The 24,611-nt window shown below is 43.5% G+C and overlaps 1 protein-coding gene across 1 annotated transcript in view; it reads right to left on the reverse strand.

Moving 5' to 3' along the window:
* Positions 1–3,060: 3,060 nt before the first annotated feature.
* usp43b (ubiquitin specific peptidase 43b) overlaps positions 3,061–24,611 on the reverse strand; it is a 66,627-nt gene continuing 45,076 nt past the window's right edge. Inside the window, 10 exon segments of the mRNA XM_080511542.1 lie at positions 3,061–3,148; positions 4,461–5,561; positions 5,644–5,811; positions 6,159–6,317; positions 7,142–7,481; positions 11,255–11,384; positions 11,482–11,559; positions 13,750–13,853; positions 16,659–16,770; positions 21,717–21,879. Of these exon segments, the coding sequence (XP_080367668.1) occupies positions 3,138–3,148; positions 4,461–5,561; positions 5,644–5,811; positions 6,159–6,317; positions 7,142–7,481; positions 11,255–11,384; positions 11,482–11,559; positions 13,750–13,853; positions 16,659–16,770; positions 21,717–21,879 (2,366 nt within the window). The 3' untranslated portion in view covers positions 3,061–3,137.

Here is a 24,611-nt window from a genome sequence, read left to right on the forward strand (position 1 = left end):
TGCAACTTCACGGATGTCAAACTCCTCTATAGGAAGACGAGACTCGCATCCTGGATGTTCAAATGAGCGACTGTATTGTGCCCTCGTGCCAATATGGACCAGATCTCGATTCAACTGCAAAATATCGAAGGGACGTTTCAAGAACGAAGACAATTCTGACGGTGAATACTGGAATACTGCAATACTTCAAGCTGGAGTCAGCCTGCGTAAATCGTCCACGCACTTTATTCGAATTTCTCTGCTGCACAAAGAAAGCGGATGCACTCGACGATACGAAGGACTTCTGGAAGCACTAACCTCCCACTCCAATGCTTTTCAGGCGAATCGAGCCATGATTAGACTGCAGCACGCCGGCGAACATCATTTAGAAATAAAGTAAACTCAAAAGCACACCCGTGCTCAATCTCGCCGCGCGGCGAGACGCCTCGGGCTTCCGTCAAATCACTCGACTGCACTCGGGGGGCCATTTGTGAGAAAAGCCGTGTTTAATTTGCAATCCGTAAAACTCGCAGTACATTAAAGACAGTCTGACGTAAGAACCCTTTGTGTGTCGTGCTTCAATTCAAATCCACTCAACATGTATTACATCCAACCTTAGAACAGTAACCTGAAACATACACTTTTCATCTGGTACTTAAATTATCAGTTACAAGTAGAAAATGTAGACTTTTAAAAAAGTTAATAAAATATAATCTCGCCTTTTTATTTATTTTTTTTCTCCTTTTTCCCCTAATAATGTCTCAGACACTTCTTTTATTCTCACTTAATTTTGGTGTTGCTAAACAGTAATGTTATAAATGACATGAAAGGTGAGGACAGACGCGGTGGAGACCGACAGACGAGATTTATGTTGTAAGAAATGAACCCGGGGCATCAGCCGCCGACTCTGTGGTGCTTTGTCATCGTTTCAGTGACTGTTATTACAAACGCTGTCAGGAGAGCTGCAGACAAAGAAGGAAGGGCGTTTAAAACATGCTCCAGTAACTCTGTGACACTTACAAGACAAAAAAAAAAAAAAAAAAACCCTGGAAACTCGATCGAGGATGAAATATTTTGAATTTACTGTCCTTGGTGGTGATTTCTTTTAAATCTAAAGAGCATCCAGGTGTTTTTTTTGTCAGGAAATCCCAACAAATATATTTGCAGTAAATTTGTGATTTCAATCATAAAACATTAATTCAATGGTTTATTGTAAATTTGTCATCTTGATTTCATCACTTTTATCTCTCATTAATCTATTCGGGTTTTTTTTTAACCACTTTAATTCCTCTCAATTTTGTCACAAATTCATCTTAATATTTGGAGGTAATAAATCAAATTCTACAGGATGCGATTTTTTTTTGTCCTTTCCCAATGTCAAATTTGTTTTCTAATTAAAATTTCTTAATTCTGATTCGAGATAATATCAGAATTTTCTTTCCGACTTTAACTTCAGATTCCTTTCAGTCATTTTTACTAATCTGCTAATCTCCCTTGCAGATGCTCGCCTGTGAATATTTCCCGATGCACCATTTCTATGTGCAAAGAGGAGAAACATGTCAAACAGACCTTTGCTTTTGTCTCTGCTGCTCAGTCATGTGTAAAAATTCAAAACCGCAAGAAGAGACACCGACTGAATTACAATTTCTCACTGGATCAGCAGAGGTGGGAATGCTGAGTCTCGCCTACACTGCTGTGCGCTCTGCGAGGGCGGTTTGGATTTTTGAAATGCTGCCATGGCTATTAAGTGTTAATGAGACGGCTCATTGAAAGGTGCTGGGGACATGACAAAAAAAAACAAAAAACACCGTACGCTTTCTCACCGAGCACCTCGGCATTTTTCAACTATTATACATCCTTTAACACGTCCAACAAGTGCGTTGGTTATAATTTGTTGATTCCACAGTGGACTGCTGGAGCCTGACTGCAAAAAGAAAAACAACAAAAAAACTACTGGTCATTCTACAGAAACGCCCTCAAATCTTCATCAGTGTCTCACCAAACCTTTTAAGGGTTAAATCTCAAACCATGAATGTGGGGAACGGGATCGAGTTTAAAAAAAAAAAAGAAAAGTATTTAGTACTCTTCTGCGAAAAAGAAATTATACACCGACGACACTCGAGCTCCACTTCCTGAGTTATTGTGTTCTCATGAGATAAGTCCACTATAAATCTACCCACAAATCAATTTCCTGTATAAAAGTGTTTTTTGTTGTCGTTTTATTACTCAGAAATACTGGTGAGGGCAACATGTGACATTTTCCAACATTGATTTGTCGTCAACGTCACACATCACAAGCTTATTTGTATATTATAGTGATTTAAAAGGGAGCGTTTAAGCGTTTAAGTGGCGGCCATGATAAAAAAAAAACGTTTGAGTTCTCAATAAGCTAAGGAAAGGAGGCGCGGCTCGTCCTTTACAACCTCCTTTAGCCGAGGAAACGCCGATGAACACAGTAAACGTGAAGCCTATTCTCCGTCTGATTGATTAATTATTCACTTCCCCTTGATTTCAATTCAAACTTTGTGATATTTGAGATTATATCAGCGGGTAGAGACCCAGGGGAAAGTGTTATCAATGCGCTTTCGTAGATGCATCTCAATAAGAGTGTGTTATTTAATCACCGGAGGGCGTTTCTGCAGAATCACTTGCGAAACAATAAAGAAACCGAGAAGTGAATAAAAGGCTTGTTGGTCCGCGGCAGCCCGTTTGCAGCGTTTCAGAACAATCTTACATGTCTTAGAAATGTACGTAAACCCGCACACGCTCTTTCTGAATATAACCCGCCACGTTTTAACCCTCTGAAATCAACATATTGGCTTCATGAAAAAAAAATCTATGCGTAACTGAACTAACATCACCCGGCAACCTCCCGCCTCGTAAAAAGGTCAAGCTCAAATATAAAAAAGTAGAGACAGGAGACAGTGTGAGAGACAAAAACAAACAAACAAACAAACAAAAAAACGTGGGTGACAGTAAAACTTAGCGCAGCAGTATTTTTTCCCTCAGTAATTAAACTCTGCATAGATTTAGTTTAAGACACACACAGGTAGGAACTTATAGCAGTACTATGACGGGAGGGCGGGGGTCATTTGAAGCGACGCCTCCCGTGGTTACAGCGGCAGGTGGGATGAGACGTCCGTGTGTTCAGCAGGTACTCAGAGAGGCACTAGAGACGAGAAAAAAAAAAAAAACAACCAAAAAAATTAATTAGCTAAATGAATAAACTGCCAAGGAAATCCACATCCATCAGAGTGATCAAACAAACACAGAAGAGCATGCGTTCAGAAGCCGGGGGCGTATTTATACCCGGCAGGAGAAGGAAAAGGAGACTGAATGAAAAGACAGCAAATATTTCAATGCTGCCGTCGGAGACTTGGGCTCCAGTGTGGAGGAGGAGGAGGAGGAGGAGGAGGAGGAGGCGTGACACAACTGGATGTGACAGTCGTGACACATGCAGCAGTTTGACAACCGACTGACGAGAAGGAAATTGAATTATAGGTTAGAAACAAAAACCTGATATGTTACAGGTGTTTTACTATAATTTCCTTTTTTTTTTTTTTTTTTCCCCCCTTATAGATATTTTTCTTTTGCTGGACCTTGATTTTTATATTTTGGGTAAAAAAAAAAAAAAAAGCTTCTCAACTTTTTTGGTTTCCTACACTTTTCAACACATTTCAGTTCAGGGCCCCGATTTCATCCTCACTTCTGCAAAATACAGTGGACTGTCCATAGAAGTGTTGCATTATGGGTGTTTTTACAAACTCAACATAGCAGCATGACTTTGACGCTAGTGCTGGCTCAGCCCAGGTCTCTGTGTTTGTGACTCTTAATACATTTGTAAAAAACAAACATACAAAGACAAAATAAAAAAAAAAACAACAACCCAATGTTGGCTTTGAATTTTTCTTTTTACAATTTGTTTGGCGTGACAAATTGAGTCCTACTGCAGGCTGGGTTTGGATCACGGGCCTTATGTTTGACATGAAGTATTTGTTAATTAGGATTCACTTAATTGGTGTTTATCCAACAAAACAGGAACGGGGTGAAAACATCAACATTGTTGTAGTCTGGGAAAAAAAAAAGAAAAAAAAGAAGAGTAATATTGATTTCCAAATGGATTGTGCTCTTTTTACGACCCTGCTGACCTCAGTGTGCCGTCTGATTATTGCTACGCTAATGTGGGTTTGGTGGAACAATAGAGCACGTCTTGTTCTCCAGGGGGACGGATTAAACCGCCGCGCAGTTGAGAATACATGTTTTTGATGTGCGTTGGCGTCTGATTGAATTAGAAGCTCTGAAATTATTTCCCGAGAAGCGATTGTTTCCGACCCCCTCGTTAAACCCGGAACGTCTCCGAAGGCCGTCGACCTGGAGCGCTTGCTTGACGTATTTGTATTACGTCGCTCGTTTAGACGCCCCCCCCCCCCCCTTTTTCTCCTTCGTCTTAAAAAGATTCCGATCAGACGCCGTCCACCTACCCAGGGAGGTGGTGCTGTACCGCGTCCGCTGCAGGGTGGAGTAGCCGGGTTTGTCCGTCAGCGGGAGGCGGTGCGCCGGCGGGGCCGCCACCTCCCCGTTCCTCTGCAGCGAGGCGCACCGGCGGAACGCCAGGTCCAGCTTGGCCTGGAGGTTGCTGGAGCTGTGGGCGCGCTGGATGTCCACGGGCTCGTGGCGTCCGGCTCGCCCGTTGAGCAGCGGCGCCGCCCCGCCGCAGTCGTGGCCGTTGCAGCCGGGCGCCACGCGGCCTCGCCTCTCCTCCGGCGCCGCGGCGGCGAGCGCGCCGTTGGAGAGGGAGAACTTGGCCAGGTCGCCGCCGGCCAGCTTTCCGTTGGGCCGTCTGTCCGGCCCCCTGCTGGGGGAGCGAGGGACGTCTTTCTTCAGGAAGCCGGGCTTAAAGAAAGACAAGAGGCTGTCCTGGCTGCGGGCTTGGTGTCCACCCTGTCCCCTCCCGTCCTCTGCCGTCTGCGGGAAGTCTTTCTGCGCCCTGGAGGGAGGCCCCGCCGCCATCTTGGTCCTCCTCAGCGTGGAGTCTCTGCTTGGAGGGGCGCTGTGGCTGAGGTGTCCTCCCAGAATGCCTCCCCTCTGCAGGTCCAGCGTCCTGCCCAGGTCTGGCTTCGCCCTTTTGGACGACCGGTGCCTGAGACACTCGTCGTCTCTGGCTTTGACGCCGTCGCCGGCGTCGTTCCTCTCCGCACACACCCTGCTCTGTCCCTCGGGTATTTTGGGGGAGTAGCACACGTCGCCGCCGAGCCGCTCGGCGCGGCCGAGGCTGCCGCCGCCCGGCGAGCTGCACTCCGGTCCCGCGTCCAGCACCCGTCCGCGGCGGGCGGTCCTCAGCGGCGGGGTGGCCACCAGAGTGATGATGGGGTCTTTGGTACATCGCGGCCGGCGCCCGGACTCCAGGTACTCCACCAGCTCTCCGGACTGGGCCTGGGCGGAGTGCTTGCTGCGCTCCCTGGACGCAAAGGACCACCGCAGAGGGAGGACTTTGCTCAGACTGTCCTTGGACTTGGTCGGCGATCTCATGCTGACACTCCGGCCGTGGTTCCCTCGAAGAAACTGACTGGTGTCGGACCCGTCTGTTGAGGGGAAAAAAAAAAAAGATAGAAATCTGTAACCAGGAAGTATCATGACCAGCCAACGCCACTCCTGAATACATACTTGTTTCTACAGCTTTGGGGAGTTCGTCTCTGAACACCGGCAGCTCCGGGGACTCTGGCGCCGGCGACGACTCCGGATGTCCGGGTCCACCGGACACCACGCTGCCCCGCTCGCTGCCCCCCGCCAGCCGGACCAGCCAGTGGTCCGACGTGGACGAGCTGGTGGAACCTGTGGAGAGACGTCGATGGAGTTACTGCGGTTTTTTTTTCTCAAATGCCCCCAAGTGGAGTCAGCGATGTGTTCCACCCCCAGCAGGCCGCCACAGGAAGTCCACAATCACTCTGCGGGGGCGAAATGTGTGATTTGTCGTTATTTCCATTTATCGCCATGTCTTAAGATCGCTTTTTGTGTCTTCCCAGTCTCCTGCTTTCGATCCACAATCATTGTTGCCGAGAAAAAGAATATAGATTTTTCCCGTCCGAGGCTGTGGATAATGGCGGCCTGAGCTGTTGACGGCTCCCTTAAAGCAGCCTCAATCATGTCTACGTGAGGGTGGAGGAGGCGGGAGGTCTGACCTGTGCCCGAGGAGCTGGCGGACCAGAGGGGGATGGTGTTTCTTCTCTGGTAGAAGAGGATGTAGGCGCCGCGCGTGCACACCTCGGCGTCCCGAACCGGCTCGGCGCTGCTGTCGTCGTAGCTGTACCACTGGCCGTCCACGGAGTTCCTGCAGAACGCTGCGGCGCGGACAGTGGAGAGGGAACAACGATCCAAGTGTGAGACGCGTTTCAAGCTGCATGAAATTAGTCATTGGATTACGGGAAAACCCCGCCTCAAGTATGAAACCGGAATATCGCCATGAAGTACAATAGGACTTGAGCAGGTGATCTTTTAATACAGTACCAGCAGTGCCGGCTCCCGTCTTGCCCAGAAATATTTACTTACTATGTAAAACATTAACAACGTTAACATCGTTGAAACAGAAATGTCCATCTGTTTATGGAGTAAAACTGTGGAACTCTTTAAGTGGGGAATTTAAATGTTGTTCAAGTGTTTACAAATTTAAGAAAATGTAGAAAATATTGAGAGACTATGAAAAGAATTGAAAACTGTAGAACTGTAAGACAACAAGAGGCTGTTTTTGTGATGTTGTGTGACCTGGTGAGGAGTCGGGGTGGAATTATGGGGAATCGAATTGATTTGATTTGGTTGTAAAGTGCTAATAGGAACAGGTAACACAAGATTAACCTTCTCTCTGTTCCTTTTTGTTCATGTTGGATGACAAATTTATATTATATATAGTGAAATGGCTTGACATAACATGAACAAATAAATAAATATATATATAATTGACTGTTTTGTTTGTGGCATTTTTTTTTTTTGATTTGTTTTTGGTTTGCAGATTAAAATGATCTTGTAAACTGCAATATTTCTCGGGGCAAAAAAAAAAAAAATGCATTATGTGGAAATATTGCAGACTTCCACTGTGGTTGTGTTTCGTGATTCGCGGCTCCCGGGCCGAGCGAAGATGCGGGGCGACCTCTCGCCACGCGGTTCAGACCTGTGTAGTGTCCGCCGTGCATCCCTCCGTGGTGGTTGCACACGGCGTACAGGTCGTACAGGAAGTCGGGCGGCGTCGGCGGCGCGGCGTCGGCCCGTCCCGCGTGCCTCCAGCCCGGCGGGTGCGCGGCGTTCCTCCGGTTGACCACGTGCGGCGCCATGTCCAGGCCCGCCAGGGGGAAGTGCACGAAGGTGGTGAGCTTGTTCCGCTGCTCGCCCACCTGCCGGAAGCGCTTCAGGTGGAGGATGAGGATGTCCGGCAGCGTCCACAGGCTCATCTTCACCACGCCCTGCTGCAGCTGCTTGCAGTGCGGGCACTTCCAGGCGTCGTCCGGGGCCAGCTGGCGAGCGGCGGAAACAAACACACAGCGATGCTTTTTAACCCGGTGACATCCTACATTCCATGTCTCTTATTTCTCCTTCAATCAAGCCGGGGGGGGGGAATAAAATGTCAACCTGAAAAAAATAAAATAAAATCAACGTGCAATAGGAAGCGCATTCTGAAGCGGTTGCCGTGGCTACAAGTTGGTTCTGATTACCATCTTCAATCAAACAGGGCAATCTGCCGCCTTTTTCCAGTCAGTAATTTGTGGCGTTTCGTTTATATTCCATTCTTCTCCGTCATTGATTCAAATGTCAGCGTGACGGCTGAGGAGTATGGCAGCGTACGAGTCACTTAAGTACTTAAGTGCTATATACAGTTATCGTGCATCGCTCAGCACACACACACACACACACACACGCACGCACGCACGCACACACACACACTGTCCAAATTGTTTTGGGCCCGCGGAGTGACCTCAGACATGCAGTCAGAGGGACGACGGAGTGTGAAGAAACGACCAAACATTGCTGGAAATGTGAAAAGAAAAGGGCACCATCTGTTGCTCGGAAGCTCGTTCAGCATTAATGAAGCCGCCACGGATGTGCGGGTCACTCAGGCCCGGCGCCCTGATGCACCCGGATACCATCGAAAACTGATTTGTTTTTTTTTTTGTTTTTTTTGATTTCGATGAAAGAGCGCAGCCTTCACGATTTACTGGAAGCGGGTGAAATTCTGATTTGTCGACATTATTTTGTTTCTTCACTTCTCCACTTTAATCCTCCAGCCAACGCTGCTTATACATGATTTAGTTTTTGCTTTATAATATTTCAGATTGTTGCATACATTATCTGATTCTAAGATTCAGTTCAGACTTCAGACACTCGTTCATGCAGTCAGTCGCAACGTAAATGACAACATAAATAAATAATGACTCATGGGACGGAGACATGACAGGAGAGTATAAGTAGCCTATGTATACAAGCCGTAGAGCAACATAAAACATAAAACATAAAATGAAACAACAAATAAGAGAGGAAATAAATAACATCCTCTAGATAAAATCGTTTAAAATGGGCATGGTCTGCATTTAGGAAATTAAAAGCTCACATAATATACCGTGTTTAGGATTTGTTGGATTTAATATATTTTGTTGATCTCATCTGACATGATTGATTTTCTTTACTGAATATCAAGGCATTTTATATTAATTATTTTATGTGATGTACTTATTACCAGATATTGTGTACATATCCTTTTTTTTTTCTTTACCCCTGTACTTTTCTGCATGTTGCAATTCTTTGCAGTGGAATTTATAAAGTAATATGTAATCTAATCTAATAAGTGTTTGAGTCATGCTGTGATTTTTAACAATCATGGTATTTTTTCAATACGGTGATGCACAGATGCAAAGACTTATTATCGCGTGCCATCGAGTATGAAATTGACATGTTCTTTTTTTTGGGAAACTGATGAACTACTTTTTGTACAGTTGCATCACATTCTGAATCTGAACATCATTAACGGTGAGGTTATCAAGCCTTTTCAGTCTTTGCTTTCATTACCATTTTTTCTCCATGCAGACTGCGAATAAAAGCAAGATTTGAGACCTACATCAACCCACAATTATACCCAAGAGAGTACATCAGCACTACAATGCAGAATAGTTAATTACAGGAATTACTAGAGACGCACTTATAACGTTATATTCACTGTGCCGACTTGTATGCTCCTAATTATGAGGACACCAAATAATAACGTTAGTTCCACACATTTATGCTGGTGGTGGCGAATTAAATCACATTGTTCTGTAATATATAGTATAAACAGATGCTTCTTATAATTTCAATCAATACTGTTTAAGCTAGTGTTTGATATATTACTTAAAAAAAGCTTGAAACTGTGTAATCAGTGAAAAAATGTATATTCTATTATTGTATATATGAATATGCATCGTGAATTATCAACTAGTTATCTTATTTGAAGCAACATGAGCGGAGCTCAGCAGTGCTTCACCATGACAGCAGTGCCATCTGGTGGCGAGACAAGGGAACTGCAGTAAAAACTATAAACTTTTATACACAGAATTTCAAATATATTTGGATGTTAAGGCTGCTGTGGATGAGACACAGCAAAAGAGGGAAATGTGTCTGTGTTGCTTCATTTGTAATTCAATTAATCTGTTGTATTATTTCAAAGAAATACCAGAAAATAATAAAAACATTGTGTGCAAATACAAATACAGGGTTTAAATTGATATGCAACAGGTTAGTTTTATTCAACTGATGATGCACGATATCTTATCTGATCTCATCTCTGGCGCCCCCCAGAGGCGGTCTGCAATACATTTTGAAAACTGGTATTTTGGCTTCAAGTACAGTGTGAAATGATGTGGGAATGTGAGCGAAATATAAAAAAAAAGAGAAAAAGCATTACAAAAAACACTCTTTTGGTGAGCTGAATGGTGGCTTGTGTGACAAATAGGCAACACAAAAGTAACAGGTGAAAGGTTTTTAGTGAAACTTGCTGACATCTTCAAAGTCCTGATCAGAAAGAATTAAAATATCTGTATTTTTGCACCACGGTCAAACTGACAGTTTTAACATGTTGAATCAGTAAGACTCCACGTGACGGTAAAAAACTACTCAAAACCTGCCGCACGCACAGTTAATTTTGCCCGTTTCTTCTTCACATGTATAGAACAAAACACTTTATAAAAGAGAGAGAGAGAGAGAAAGGCAAAACATGTTGTGCACACTTTAATTAGAACGAACATCTTAACAGGCCTTTACGACCCAAAGAGATTTCCCACCAAATAAAAAGTGTTAATTATCTGAAATTAAGAAAAAAAAACAGACAAATATTTCATGTATCTTAGCTACAATTTAGATATATTAATTTTATTTATTTATTTGCTTTTGTAGCCAATTTGAGAATCTATTTCATGGATTTTTTTCCATTTTAGAGATTTTATGCAACTCAGCCAGTTTTTTTTTTTTTTTTTTGCCATTTCAGATATTTATATCTATCGTTTATTAACAGTTTCAGCTACAGAAGCAATTTTGTACTATTTTACCTGTTTATTTCTGAGTAGTTTAAGCCATTTTATTTGTTTTGAGCAATTCCTGCACGTTGCCTTCTATAGCTGCGGCATTGCACATAAAATAAAAATTAAAACAGGATGCTGATTTACATAGAATTTTCTGAATGTCTCCAAGAGCCACTACAGGAGGGCTTATATGACAAGCTATTGATTTATCTGCTGCCGACATTGTATTGGCATCACACGCATTTAAAAATAATTGACACTCTGCAGGATGCAAAAAGCAAAACAAAACAAAAAAACAAACAAATTGGCAGAGAAGATTGAAAAATGAGATACATTAAATTGCTGTCATTAGTTTGTGGTTGAGTTATGGAGCGACAGGGTCCAAGTGTGGCTATCAGGAGATGGATGGAAAAATAATTCAAACGAGATCCATTCAGCATTTGCCATGAAAACAGGACTTTGTAGGAAAAAAAAAAAAAAAAAAGGATTTGTGAGAACAATTCCATATCATCACCAGATATGATGCTTTTCAAGAGAAAACTAATTATGTCCGATGGCTTAAACTGATCAAACAGAAACTATTATCTTAATTAGTGTCTGTCTGAGTTTTCGTACACTTAACCAGATTGTTGCTTCTGCCTGTTACCATGGCGACGAAGCTCAGCTGGCATACCGAGTATTCGGTCGAGGCCCTTGAACCTCAAATCTACGGAAATGGTCGATTCCTTAGACTGATCTGATACCTGCTCTTCTTTGGTGTAGAGCTGGAAACATTCGTCCAGCGTGCAGCTGTACTGCTGGACGTGCTGCTGCTGCTGGTTCCTCACGCTCTCCGCCTCCTTCACCACCTCCTCCTGGATGTTGCCAAAGAGGCTGCGGCCAGAGAGAGAGAGAGAGAGAGAGAGAGAGAGAGAGAGAGTGAGTGAGCGAGTGAAAAGATGAGCAGCGAGACGAGAGGGCGGCGACGTACCAGTCTTTGACTCGGTGTTCCCACTCGATGATGAGCTTCACGTGAGGCGGTCCTCCAGAGCCGCACAGCTTCAGAGCTCTGGGAAACACGACATCGGAGTTCAGGTTGGCAAAAAAAACCCAACTCTTCAGTTATGAGACATTTATCGAGTCACACGAGTAAAATCTGATTCTCGTCTTGAAAAATCACGTTTCCAAGTGTGACAGAGCTTCACAGCCTGGAGGATGGATGGACGAATCTGCCATCGACGTGTGTAGTAAAGCTTTACAACCACTAGGTGTCAGTGTTGTTGCAGTAATGAGAGCCCAGATAGACTCAGGCGCTGTGTGGATTGATTCAACCCTTTATTCAGTGAAGAAGCTGGTTTTTGTTTGGTTCCAAGTGTCAAGCGCGTCGTGAGGCACCACAACCTCACCCGCTGTTATTTGCTTGACCCACATGTGAGGTAATACTCGATTTCAACAGGTTGCTATAGCATCAATGAGATCCCTATTTGAGATTCAGTCAATATCAAGCAAAACAAAACACTTTCAGGGCAGAACAACAGGATAAAGTGAGACCTTTTTTGCATTTATCATATGAAGTATTCAGTGTATTACACACAGTAGATGGGGCTCAGCAGGTCCTCAGTTCGGGACCAGGTACTACTTTGTACGGGGGGATAAATACATAAAATTATAACAGCCATCTAAAGCACAAATCTACATGAATTTAATCAAATATGAAGAATACTTCACGGATTTTTGACGGCCATCATTGCTGAGATACTACGATTTAAAGTGGCAGTGTGTAGAGTCATGCCTGTATTGTACACTGGGTGGCAGTGCTGAGTCGATTTCAGAGTTTTGTCCTGCAGAAATGTGTATACATGTATATAACAGACGACTGCAGTGTGGGCTTCAGTCATTGTTGCTTGAACTAAACCCCCTGCTGCGGCTTTGAGTGACTCAATACACCACCTGGTGGTGCAAACGTGTACTGCAGGATTAAGACTAATTCTGGTAGATATACGCGGACTTGTTTGTCGTTTCAGGTCACAATGATTTTTAAATGAACTCAGATCCTCAAAGCTCGACTGTTCCAAAACTCACTGACCTCCAGGACTGGTTATGTCAAAAAGTTTGACCGACTTCGATGGTTTACGACATTCAATTAAATAAAGTTAAGTTTCCATACTCAGGGTGTTTGATTCAACTCGGCACAAATAAATAAGTAAATGCGTAAAAACTTCCATGTGTGTCTCTGTGGTGCGACTTTCATTATTCCCTGTAGTTTGATTTGTTCCTGTTTCACTTTCTTTTCCTGCGTTTGAAATTAAAAATGATCCGACTCCAGAAAGCTGCTGACGGGACCTTTTTAAAAAAAAATGTTTTTGTGTGTTTTTACATAAACACATGTGACATTACCGACACAACAGTTGACAAGAGGTGAATAAAATAAAATGCAAGTCAGACAGCGGCTGCAGTACATTCTTGTGGGTTGAGTCGGGGACAGAGCATATTTCTGAATCATTAGAGTTCAAACACTATCATTACACGAGTTTCTAGGATACAGTGCGCCACACAATTTGCATTTCAAAAGATTTTGAAAAAAAAAGAAAAAAAGAAAAAGCGTTTGCCCGAATCAGCCGCATTCAGCCAATGAATGAAGTGTTCTTAGCAGCTACACAAATGGAAGTCTTTTCAAGACCTCGGAAAAAAAAAAAAAAAAAAAGCCCATTTGAGACAGAAAGCCATCAGAAGTGCATTTCTATAATAATGGAGAAAGACGTCAACACTTTTTAGCTTCTCCTGTAAAACCACGTGGTGACGAGGCTGCACTGGAGGATATGTTTAAAAAAACAAAAAAAACAACACTCAGACTTCTGTCCGCTTCTGTCCGCTTAAATAAAATGTCAGACTTGCAGTCTCTCGCACACACGTGTCGGTTTAAAGCAGCCAGCGTCTCTCCAGAAACTATTTAATTTAACTTTGCTGATTAAATTAGAGCAAATTTAGGGAACATTGAGCGTTTGGAATTACCAACATTACACTAATACAAGTAATTGGAGAGTGGAAGCTGCATTCAGGAAAATCTAATAATCCTGTGGGTTTAAACCCACAGGATTAAAAACAAACAACAAACAACAGGAATGTCGGGTCGAGCTGGTGAAGACGAGAGTTTCGTGCGGAAATGTTAGGTTAACCAACCAACGTCCACAACTTTAAAAAAAAAGGAAAAAGACAAGTTTTATATTAGGAAGTCGTCCCGTCGGTCTGACGCTCTCACCTGTCGACGGCAGGGTGGTAGAGGGGCCGGCCGTCCTGGGGGGACAGGTAGCTGTAAAACGCAGATCCTCCCACCACGCGGATGTTGAACAGAACTCTGGTGTTCTGGAGGAGGAGAGACACACACCGATGCATGAACCTTTTTTTTTTTTTAGCTTTTGCACATGTCCTAAACACTTTTTTTCTCAGAATTCTGACTTTTAAACTCAGAATTCTGAGTTTACAGTCAGAATTCTGAGAATAAAGTCAGAATTCTGAGTTTAAAGTCACAATTCTGAGTTTAAAGTCAGAATTCTGAGAATAAAGTCAGAATTCTGAGTTTAAAAGTCACAATTCTGAGTTTAAAGTCAGAATTCTGAGAATAAAGTCAGAATTCTGAGTTTAAAAGTCAGAATTCTGTGTTTAAAGTCAGAATTCTGAGTTTAAAGTCAGAATTCTGAGTTTAAAGTCAGAATTTGTGAGAATAAAGTCAGAATTCTGAGAATAAAGTCAGAATTCTGAGCATAAAGTCAGAATTCTGAGTTTAAAAGTCAGAGTTCTGAGTTTAAAAGTCAGAATTCTGAGCATAAAGTCAGAATTCTGAGAATAGAGTCAGAATTCTGAGTTTAAAGTCAGAATTCTGAGAAAAAAAGTCAGAACTCAGCGTTTTTTCCCACAGTGGCCCTAATCCTCTTCCGTACTTTATACATGTTGACCCGGACAATGAAGAGAGAAAATTGAAGTTGAACCAAAATACGCAGAAAGCAGGCACCTCCGAGTCCGTTTCTCTCTCCTCTGACACCATGTTGTTATTGGCACTAGATCGTACGTAAATGTGAAAACGAACAGGGGTCGGCTTCATTTCAGCGTTTGAGAAACGGAGACCTGCAGCCTCACAACCGTCTGACGTAAAAACCATATGAATCCGTTTCTCACAGTTTCACACACGCCTTTAACCTCACTTTTTTCACAATTACAAGACCAAAAAACAATAACCTGCAACATGATCAAAGGCCTCCCTCAAATCCCCACTTTTATCCTTTCAAAAAGTGCAGGTTTGGGAGGAAAAATGCGAAGAAGTAATAAAGTTCCGAGGTCTTCCTCTCGCTCTAAAGCGCACGTGTTATTACCACGAGATCTGCTTGGATTGCAGGTGCTTTGGGAGCGAACGTGGGGGGGTTGAGGGGGGTATGGAGGGAGCTTTTGCAGAAATGAAACTGATTTCCTCTTGTTCTAGTGAATTCTGGCGGAGCTCAAAACGCCCACCGACTCCTGCGGCGAGAGTTCAGCATCCGATGACACACGTTTCGAGGATCGAGTGAACGCGTCGGCCCGGACTTGTTTACAATCGTGGCAAAAATTCTTTCAACAGCCAAAAACCCCAAAACCCAGTAACAGCAAATAAAAAAAAACAAGGAGGAGAATAAAAATGAGAAATGAGAGCGCGGTCCTGGTTTTGAACAAGGTCAATGACTCCTTGTGTTGAGTGAGAGGCCTGACAAAGCAAAAGATCTCCACTTACAAACCCTGCAAATAACAAAGTGTGTGTGTCTGTGTGTGTGTGTGCGTGTGTGTGTGTGTGTGTGTGTGTGTGCAACCACCGAGGATGGTACCGACATGTCACACTGAGCAAAATCGCCGCCCGCAGCATGTAAAATACAATCATTTCTGCCCAAAACGCAGATCGAATCTTATCAGATTTTGCCGTCTGCTGAACAAACGGGCCACAAACTACACAATGTGTGAAAAGCAGGGCGGTAAAATGTGACCTGAAAACCGACGTTTTGGTGACTTACAGAGACGTACAGTGGTTTCCAATGCTCTGAACGCTGAACGCCGCTCGTGGATAATCAGGCATCACTGTCAGATATGACAACTATCTGCTTTATGGTGAATTAATAAACACTCACGTGTACGAAGTTTATGTCTTTATAGCATCAGAACTGCTCTTTCTCTGCTTGGACCCAATTTTAGCTGGCTTCAGGCGTTTTCTGTTATTTGTATTTGGAATATCACCACGTCTGCAGTGAGTCTTCATCATTGTTGCCAGGTGACGAGGAATCTTGACATAATGCTTCAGCTGCATACATGGAAACACAATTTATTGAAGCTCAGTCAGTCTTTTGTGATATTTGTAGATTAAAGTGTCTAATATATGGTGCGAAATAATGAACCCAGAGCTGAGTCGTGTCACATTTTAAAGAGGGACTTACTCTATAGTGAGATCTAATAATGAGTCACCACTGACAGGAAAGATGGTGAAGGGTTATTGGAAGTGTTCAGGAACAGTGTCCGCCATCAGGCCGATAACATTTTACTTCTCATGGGGGGGGGGGGGGGGGGGGGAGTTGACTGCACAAGCGCTTCAACTGAGCTGCTTTCCCTGCAATCTATTTATTTTTCACTCTTGGCCTTGGCGAAGGAGGAGAGAGGTTAGGGTTAGGGTCCTGAATCCCCCCCCAGTGGAGGGACATGGGCTCCACTCCGTCCCTCCAGTAAAAACACAGTGTCACCGTGAAGCTCCAGCCAATAAACCTGAGTGGGAAGAGGTGAGCCACGTCCGGTCTCCAGCCGGTGCTTAGGCCATGCCCCCCACACACACACACTCTCGCTCCGCAATTAAATGTATGTTCCACCGGTGTCGCCGATTTTATTTCCTCTCCCGTATTTCCATGGGCTAGTTGTTCTGATTCACTGCCCAGAAGCTGCGGCCAAAAACCAGCCCAGCCACTTTCTGTTTACGGCCGCGGCGGACAAAAGGAACTCGTGTGATGCTTCCGCCCACTCATGTCCCCACGCCGCGACAGAATTCGCAGTTCCCCGCGCCCACGTCCGGGTCGAGAGCGTTCACACTTCCGTCCCTCGCGGCAAGAAATCCCACGGCTTCAGCCGGCAGGTGCGCTTTTTTGACGTCATTGCCACGTGTGATACCTGCGCCTGAGCTCCGTTGATCATCAGGTAGTACAGCTTGCTGAGGATGCTCTGCTGCAGCTGGTCCCAGGAAATAGACCGATCCTCCCTCATGAGGAACGGCGGGCCGAACCTGCAACGGGGGCAGAGGAGATCAGCGTCAGGGCGGCTTCAAACTCGTACCACAATTATCCATCATCGTTATCGGTGGGAGCGGAATCCTCAGTGCAGCATTTCTCTGGGCGGACGGAGGGAGATAATGAGAAGCGAAGCAGGCGAGAGGGAAGAGAACATCCCTCTGAAATATTGCATCACGTGTCACGTTTATTATAATAATGTCTAATGGAGGGAGGCCCGCCGTCGTACGGGGAGATTTATTGGTGTGAGGCCACGCGAGCGCACATAATAACTAATATCATAACTGGAAGAAAAAAAAAATTATGAATGAAAAATGTTAATATCTCATTTGTTTTAAGATTCCTTCAAAAAAAAAAAAAAAACAACAACAAAAGTTACACGAGCCATAAATATTGTTTGAGGAATTACCGCAAATAAAAAGTGATAAAAATAGATAATTTGACTGATTATATACAATATATTTGCACAACAGTTTATAATCTCACAAATGTTTTACAGTTCCAAATAAATCCTGATAAAATTCAATGTAAAATTTCTGAAATCTTAATTTCTTTTTTTTAACTGGCACACTGAAGTTAAGGCAGTAAAGCAAATTCATTCACATTTCATTGGATCAAAGTCTCCTGACGTGATGAACTCAGTCTTTAAACGCGACACACAAACTCTTCCTGTTAATCTATAGTATTAAATATGACGCCACACATTATTTTTAAACCCCCAAAAATATATTGACTTAAGTTTTGCTGTTTAATTAAGACGTGTCAAACATCAGGGTCTAGACTGATCCGGCTCGATACCACAATTAAGGAAATTGTAAGAATTGACAGAAAACATTGATAAAAAAAAAAAAAAAAAAAAAGTTAGTAAAAAAACAAGCATATTGCAGCAACTATAGTTGATCTAAAGTTTTTTGGGGGACATTTCATTGTGTTTTGCACCAGAAAGCACAATAAATATTGGCTTAATGTTGATTGTAGTAATTATTTGGCTTTGTAAAAGTATGGACAATTGCATAACGTATCCTCTGCGCCACAACAAAGAAAATTTAAAATGAAAGGTTATTATGGCAGTATTGAACCAGTCTGGTCTGTTCAGGACGAAATGTGTTCAACACCCCCCCGGTTCAATACAATCACAATATATTTGTTTTCTGACAGAGAAATACTAAAAAAAATAAATAAAAGTATTTCAATTTAAACTATACTGAGATTTATTGAATTTTGCTTTATTTTGCTTCACTATGATGCAGACCAAAACATTCCAACAACACACGGCTGTAAAAACGATATAAAACATGAGAAGAAAATGTTCTAAAAGTCGTATGGAAGAAAATCTGACATTTTACAAAATTGAATCTTTCAGTTAAAGGTTTTGTGGCTGCAAACGTCCGTCTTCTTTATCCTCTGCATGGCCGACTTGGAGCAACACCTAACCTAACCTAACCTAACCCTAATCCTAACCTAACCTAACCCTAATCTTAACCCTAACCCTAACCTAACCCAACCTAACCTCACCTAACCTTAATCCTAACCTAACCTAACCCTAATCTTAACACTAACCCTAACCTAACCCTAATCTTTACCCTAACCCTAACCTCACCTAACCCTAATCTTAACCCAAACTGTAACCTAACCCCCAACCCGAACCTAACCCGAACCTAACCCTAATCCTAATCCAACCCTAATCCTAACCTAACCCTAATCCTAACCCTAATCCGAACCTGACCTTAGCCTAACTCTAATCCTAACCTAACCCTAATCCTAACCTAACTCTAACTCTAATCCTAACCCAACCCTAATCCTAACCTAACCTAATCCTAATCCGAACCTGACCCTAACCTAACTCTAATCCTCACCTAACCCTAATCCTAACCTAACCCTAATCTAACCTAGCCTAACCCTAATCCTAACCTAACCCTAATCTTAACCCTAACCCTAATCCTAACCTAACCCTAATCCAAACCTGACCCAAACCTAACTCTAATCCTAACCTAACCCTAACCTAATCCTAATCTAACCCTAACCTACCCTAACCTAACCTAACGTAACCCTAACCAACCCTAATCTAACCCTAACCAAACCTACCCTAACGTAACCCTAACCAAACCCTAATCCAGTGGTTCTCAATTATCTTCTGTCACGCCCCCCCTAGAGGACAGAATTTTCGTCAGCCCCCCCCCCCCCCGAATTGTACTACCATTGAGAACTTGATAATATTTATTTATTTATTTGTATAAACCACTGTATGAGTTGCTGGCACCAGCATTCTGCATACAATCGCCTGATTATCAAAATAAATCTGCTATGGTGTGAGGTTTTTTGCACCTTGCGATGTGGTGGGCAACTTTGTAAGAGGCTAACAGGGCTGCTTTGTTTACTGATGCCGTGCTGACAAAATGATCGGCTTGTTGGCGATACTCATGGAGTTTACCATGAAAAAACTCCAGTGGCTTACTGACATAACGGGTGTATGGTCTCCAGGTGTATGGTGTATGGTCTCCAGGTGTATGGTGTATGGTCTCCAGGTGCCGTCTTCATTTATTTGGTTTCATGCTGTCCGCTGCCAGAGTTTTTAGGCATAAAACACAAATGGGTGTTTCCTCGTTTCCGACGTGTTCACGGTAAACCTAGGGGCGATGTAGGCATCGTCATATCTCCTGCTCTCACTAGGTTTATGCCGGTTACTGTCACCTGTTTTCTTTTCCTCTGACGCCTCATCCTTTTTTCTTTTCACTCCTGTCAGAAATTTCTCCACCTCTCCTCCTCCTCCTCCGCCAGCTCTGTACACCGGTGTTCATGTGTAGTACTTCTTCTTCTCTACTGGGTTGAACAGGCAGCCTGTTGATTAGTGTGAGCACTGCTGCCACCTAGTGGCTGGAGGCCCTTTTTTATTGTTCAAGCATGAATAAAGACACTAATACTGAAAGTCGCGCCCGCCTCGCGCCCCCCCTGACACCCCACCACGCCCCCCCAGGGGGGCGCGCCCCACCATTTGAGAAGCACTGCCCTAATCTAACCCTAACCTACCCTAACCTAACCCTAACCTAACCTACCCTAACATAACCCTAACCTTACACAGACTAATAACCGTCTGTGCACTGAAGCTGCACAGACGATTATTTATTCCTCACCTGCGTCAAAACGGCAGAAAACAAATAGCAGATGGGGAAAATGTCACGGAACGAAGGGAAGCGACGCGAAAACAAGTGACGCCGCCGCCGCACGCAGGACGCGGTTTCACAGTTTCCAGACGAACTGAGGAAAACTCAGAGTTTTCGCACCCGTTTGCCGCGGCGTACCTGCGATTGGCAAACCGCACCGCCGCGGAGAGAGAGAGACGGCGAGAGCGCACACCGAGTCCAATGTCGCCATTCCCGGCTCCAGAGTCGTTTGAAGGAGAAAGTGAGACGGTGTTGGACTTTCTGGCGAGCTCGCCTATATTGATCTCTCTGGACGCTGTCGGGGGGGTTGGGGGGGAGGGGGGGTCTGATGGATCTCTTTATCGCGCCAGATGTCAGGGTCCTGAGTCGTTTGATTCAGAGCGACGCCTCGCAGAGGCACATTAGAGTGAGATGTGCCATTTTTTTTTCCCAACATGACCTTGATGTGCCACATTTAGAGGGGGAGTGTGAAAAGCTTTTTTTTTTTTTTTTTATCTCAAATGAAGCGAATAATGTCTGCAGGTGGTATTGACTGTAGAAATTAAAGATTAGCACAACCTGCGCTTAGTTTCTGGTCGATGAAATATAAGCAGCTGAGAAGTAATTTCTTCAATCGATGAAGACGAGCAGCAACTGACGAAGTACTTCTCGGCCCGAAACCCGCCGCCGCTGATTTAATAGCAGATTAGCCGAGTTTAAATTAAGATTCATGGCTGCAGTCATACTTGTATAAGAGGAAATCTTTAATGTTATGTGTAAATTTGCAATAACTGCAATGTGACAGACGTGTGAGCGCCCCTGGAGGAGGAGGAGGAGGAGGAGGAGGAGGGTGATCCGATTCAATAAAAAAGTAGTTGCTGAAATGTGCTTATGTATAAGTGCAGATACATTTACTACAAGAGCATTATGCAAAATATATTCTTTATCAAATGTTTCACAGATAAATAAGCTTGTATCAGAGGTGCGAGTCAGAAAACTGGTGATAGCGGAACTGTAAACTCAATTTATGAGCCACTTTACATCAGATGTGCATTTTAGATATATATTTTTATGTACATATATATATATATATATATACACACACACACACTTTTCCTTTTTCACTGTATCATTGTGTTTAGCTTATATTTTATCCACACACTGTTGCGTTATATCTTATCTCTTCTCTATTGTTTAGTTGAAAATATCTAAAATTAATCAATAAAATGTTTTAGTTCATATATATTCTAAACCGCTTTGCACCATTCAGTGGAAGCACATGTACGATGAAAATAAAAGGCTTTAATACAAGTCAAATTGAAAAGTAGCACATATTTTCATCAATTATTCATTTATTTACGCATTTATAATGGCAGGGGGTGGGTTTCACTCCGTTTGTTTTATTTTGTGATGCATTTTTTGTACTAAAAGTGCTATAGAGATAAAGTTTGATTGATTGAGTGATTAAAAGGTGGAAAACCTTCAAACAATTTGGGCAAGAATAGTTAATTTTTTTAATGACTTGTCTTTTCATCATTGATTGAGATGTGATTTCTGCTCCACTTGGAATAAACATAAAGTCTGGCAACTTGGGGAAACTACGAAAAATAATAAAAAATAAAATAAAAAAAAATAAAATAAAAACCCCCCCATCATCCTCCAAAGCCACGGCGCTGGCGATACGTGACGAGAAGCCGGCGCTCTGACGGATCTGCGGCGCCTCCCGGTGATTTGTAAGCCGTTATGGCAGCGACGCCGCGCGACTCGCAGGGTTCAGCGAACAGTCGATGGACGTTAATTACCGAACGGCCTGCTGGCCGGCTCCCGCCGCGTCACACACCAGCAGCAGGATCTTGACGGGGACGCCTTGGTGGAGGAACTCCGACGACAGCGTCCCGGACGGAGGCAGCCGCTGACCCTCGGGGCCGGTGGAGTACGGCGACGACGGCAGGCTGTGGTGGTACCCTGGGAAAAAAAAAAATGCACGTGAGGACAAATTTCCCCTCGAACACGAAACTCATCTCGTGTGCCGAGAACGTCACGAGTGAACTTAACACCTCTAACGAGGACTGGGAGGGAGAACTGGAGACGCGGTAAAGTGGCGAGACAGCAGCTTTTCTATTTGGGGAGCAGTGATTCAGAGGGGAGAACAGATGGACCAATGGCTGCCTGCACTCTCAGCAGGAGGCATTATCTGATGCAGCTTCTGCTCCACATCCTGTCCTGGTGGGGTGCCAAGCAGCGCCACTTCTCTCTTCTTCTCCTCCTCTCCATCTTTTCTTTCTTTCTGCCAGCAGAGGAGTGTGACTGAAAGAGCGGAACGCCGATATCATAAGATGGTGACGTCTTCGTCACTCTCTCTCTCGGCCTCGAGGTCCGGCCGCTCGCCCGAGAGGCTCACGGCGATAAATCACGCCGTAAATTAGACCGGCGGAGGCATTGATTGACCACTGCGGCCGTTCCTTCCCCCGGACGCTGACGTTTCATTAAACGCCGCTGTTTACACCCGACGCATGATTCATCACCGACGAAGCAAGGCAGAGCGGCGAGTGCATTAAGACGCGTGCCGTACGAGGGGGCGGGGCCTATTCCAAACTAATCACAGACTCCATCAAAAAACTTAAAACTTCTGATTGCGGTGTCGTGACCCCCCCCCCCCCCCCCCCCCCCCCACCCCCCCCGAGAATGAATTTAACGATGAGTACGCCCGGCTTTTCATTTATTAATGTCACTCTAATCAAGCAAGTGATAAAACTTGCTTAATCATGTGCTTTAATTTACACAAGCGGTGACCTCTGACAGTCGCAGGAGTGATTTATCGGTGGGGGGGGATCGTCTTTTTAAATTCCCCGCGAGGCACGTTTGGTGAGACGGCGGTGAAATGCACCCAACGGCCCCATCCCTCGGAGATTTACACCAGGATGCCACGGAGGAAATCTAACATCTCATCGCTCATTAAATCAAAGTTGGGTTTAAAAATAAATAAATAAATAAATAAAAAAATTGATGGTGGCTGTCAAAGAATACAACCACGACTGGATATATTTTCTCCAAGGCACCTGTCACCGCTCTCCTGGTTTCTTTTTCTGAAAAAGTTTCTTTTTGCCAGGATGAATGGCAGTCAAGCCTAAACCAGTGCTATAATTGTCCTCTCACACCAAATCATATTGTTATATTACATATTTGCATCAAAATAGTGCACGTTTTATCGATTTATCTTCATTATTAGCATTTATTCTAGTAGTAAACAGATTTTGTTTTTGCAAATAGATTGACATTTTCATCACATATACTCACAACAAGGAAAAACTTTCAAGTTTAAATTTAAAAGGTTATCTTGCCACTATTTTACCTCCTCGAGATGAAACTCGCCGCTGATCTAAAAGGAGTTTGACACCCCTGGCTTAGAACCTGAAAAGGAAGATAAATTCTCCTTAAAAAGGTGTCAGCCACAGGTAGCGTATATTTCCCCAGCAGTTAAATGATCAATACGGGTAAATCTGGTGCAGCAGTCCAGTGATCCGGGAAGAAATAGAAGGGGAACTTTGCTTTTATTGACATTGTGTCCATTTACCTTAATGAATGAGGAACATCTGCTGTGTCTCGAGGAGGAGGGCTTCAGAACGAGTGAAACAACCTTCATCTGTAATAATTTGCATTGTTAAAACTGAATTAATCTGAAAAGCTGACGCCAGATATGCTGCTGTTACAGCACCGTCCTCAGCTTTCTCTCTAACACTCGTCTGCAAACTTTATTCTCTGATATTTTCTTGTGCCTCAGATTCTCAATTTGTCACAGATCAGCTCCCATTTTTTTATTTTATTTTCTTTCTGCCACAATTTGCCGATTTGTTTGCAGCGACGCTCCGGTGCGTTTGATAACTTCCTCCATCACACCCCGGCTCTGTCATCTCGCATTTCGTTCTTGTTAGCGCTCCTTTCAATCACCCCGCGGAGGATTCAGGCAAATAAACAGGGAAATTAAAACATTTCCCACCAGATTGTTTTCATGTAAAGAGGATCTAAAGCAAACAAAAGCATTTTAATCGTGTGAGAGGAAAAAAAACCCAAACCTATAACACTTAAAAGAAAAAGTAAAAACAGGAAGTTGCTATAAATGTTAAGTTCTTGGCTCGAATTCTATAAAACTTACAGAAACTCACAACATTGTATGAAGCTACTGGGAAAACTGTCCAACAATATAATCAGTTAATTTCCCATTAAAGCTCCAGCGACACACCGACTGGAAGAGACGAAACGACAGAGTGAAGAAGTGAAAAACACCAGATCCAGAAGTGAATCCTCAAACCTTTTGATGTGTTTTCTATGATTAACTTGCAAGTAAAGCGACAACATTTTTCTAACCATCTGGTCTTTATCCAGCTTGTTTCACCGGGGGAATCCTGGTTAATAAATGCAATTTCATGCACAACATTTTGTTTGTTTCAAGAAAGGATGTCAAACTCTGGTGAATCTCTTCACCTTGAGTGGAGAATACTGCCATAATAATAACCTCTAGTATACGTGAGGAAAATGTCCATATTTTCACAAAAACCAATCAATTACGAGTTAAAAATGACAACAATCTCGACAAAAAAAGCCCATTTTAATGATACTTTCTGGTGCAAAATACAGTGAAACGTCCCAAAGACTCCTATAGCGGTTTATATTGTAAATAAAAGGGCAATTATAAAACT

This window comes from Blennius ocellaris (assembly GCF_963422515.1).
Source record: "Blennius ocellaris genome assembly, chromosome: 16".
Taxonomy (NCBI): domain Eukaryota; kingdom Metazoa; phylum Chordata; class Actinopteri; order Blenniiformes; family Blenniidae; genus Blennius; species Blennius ocellaris.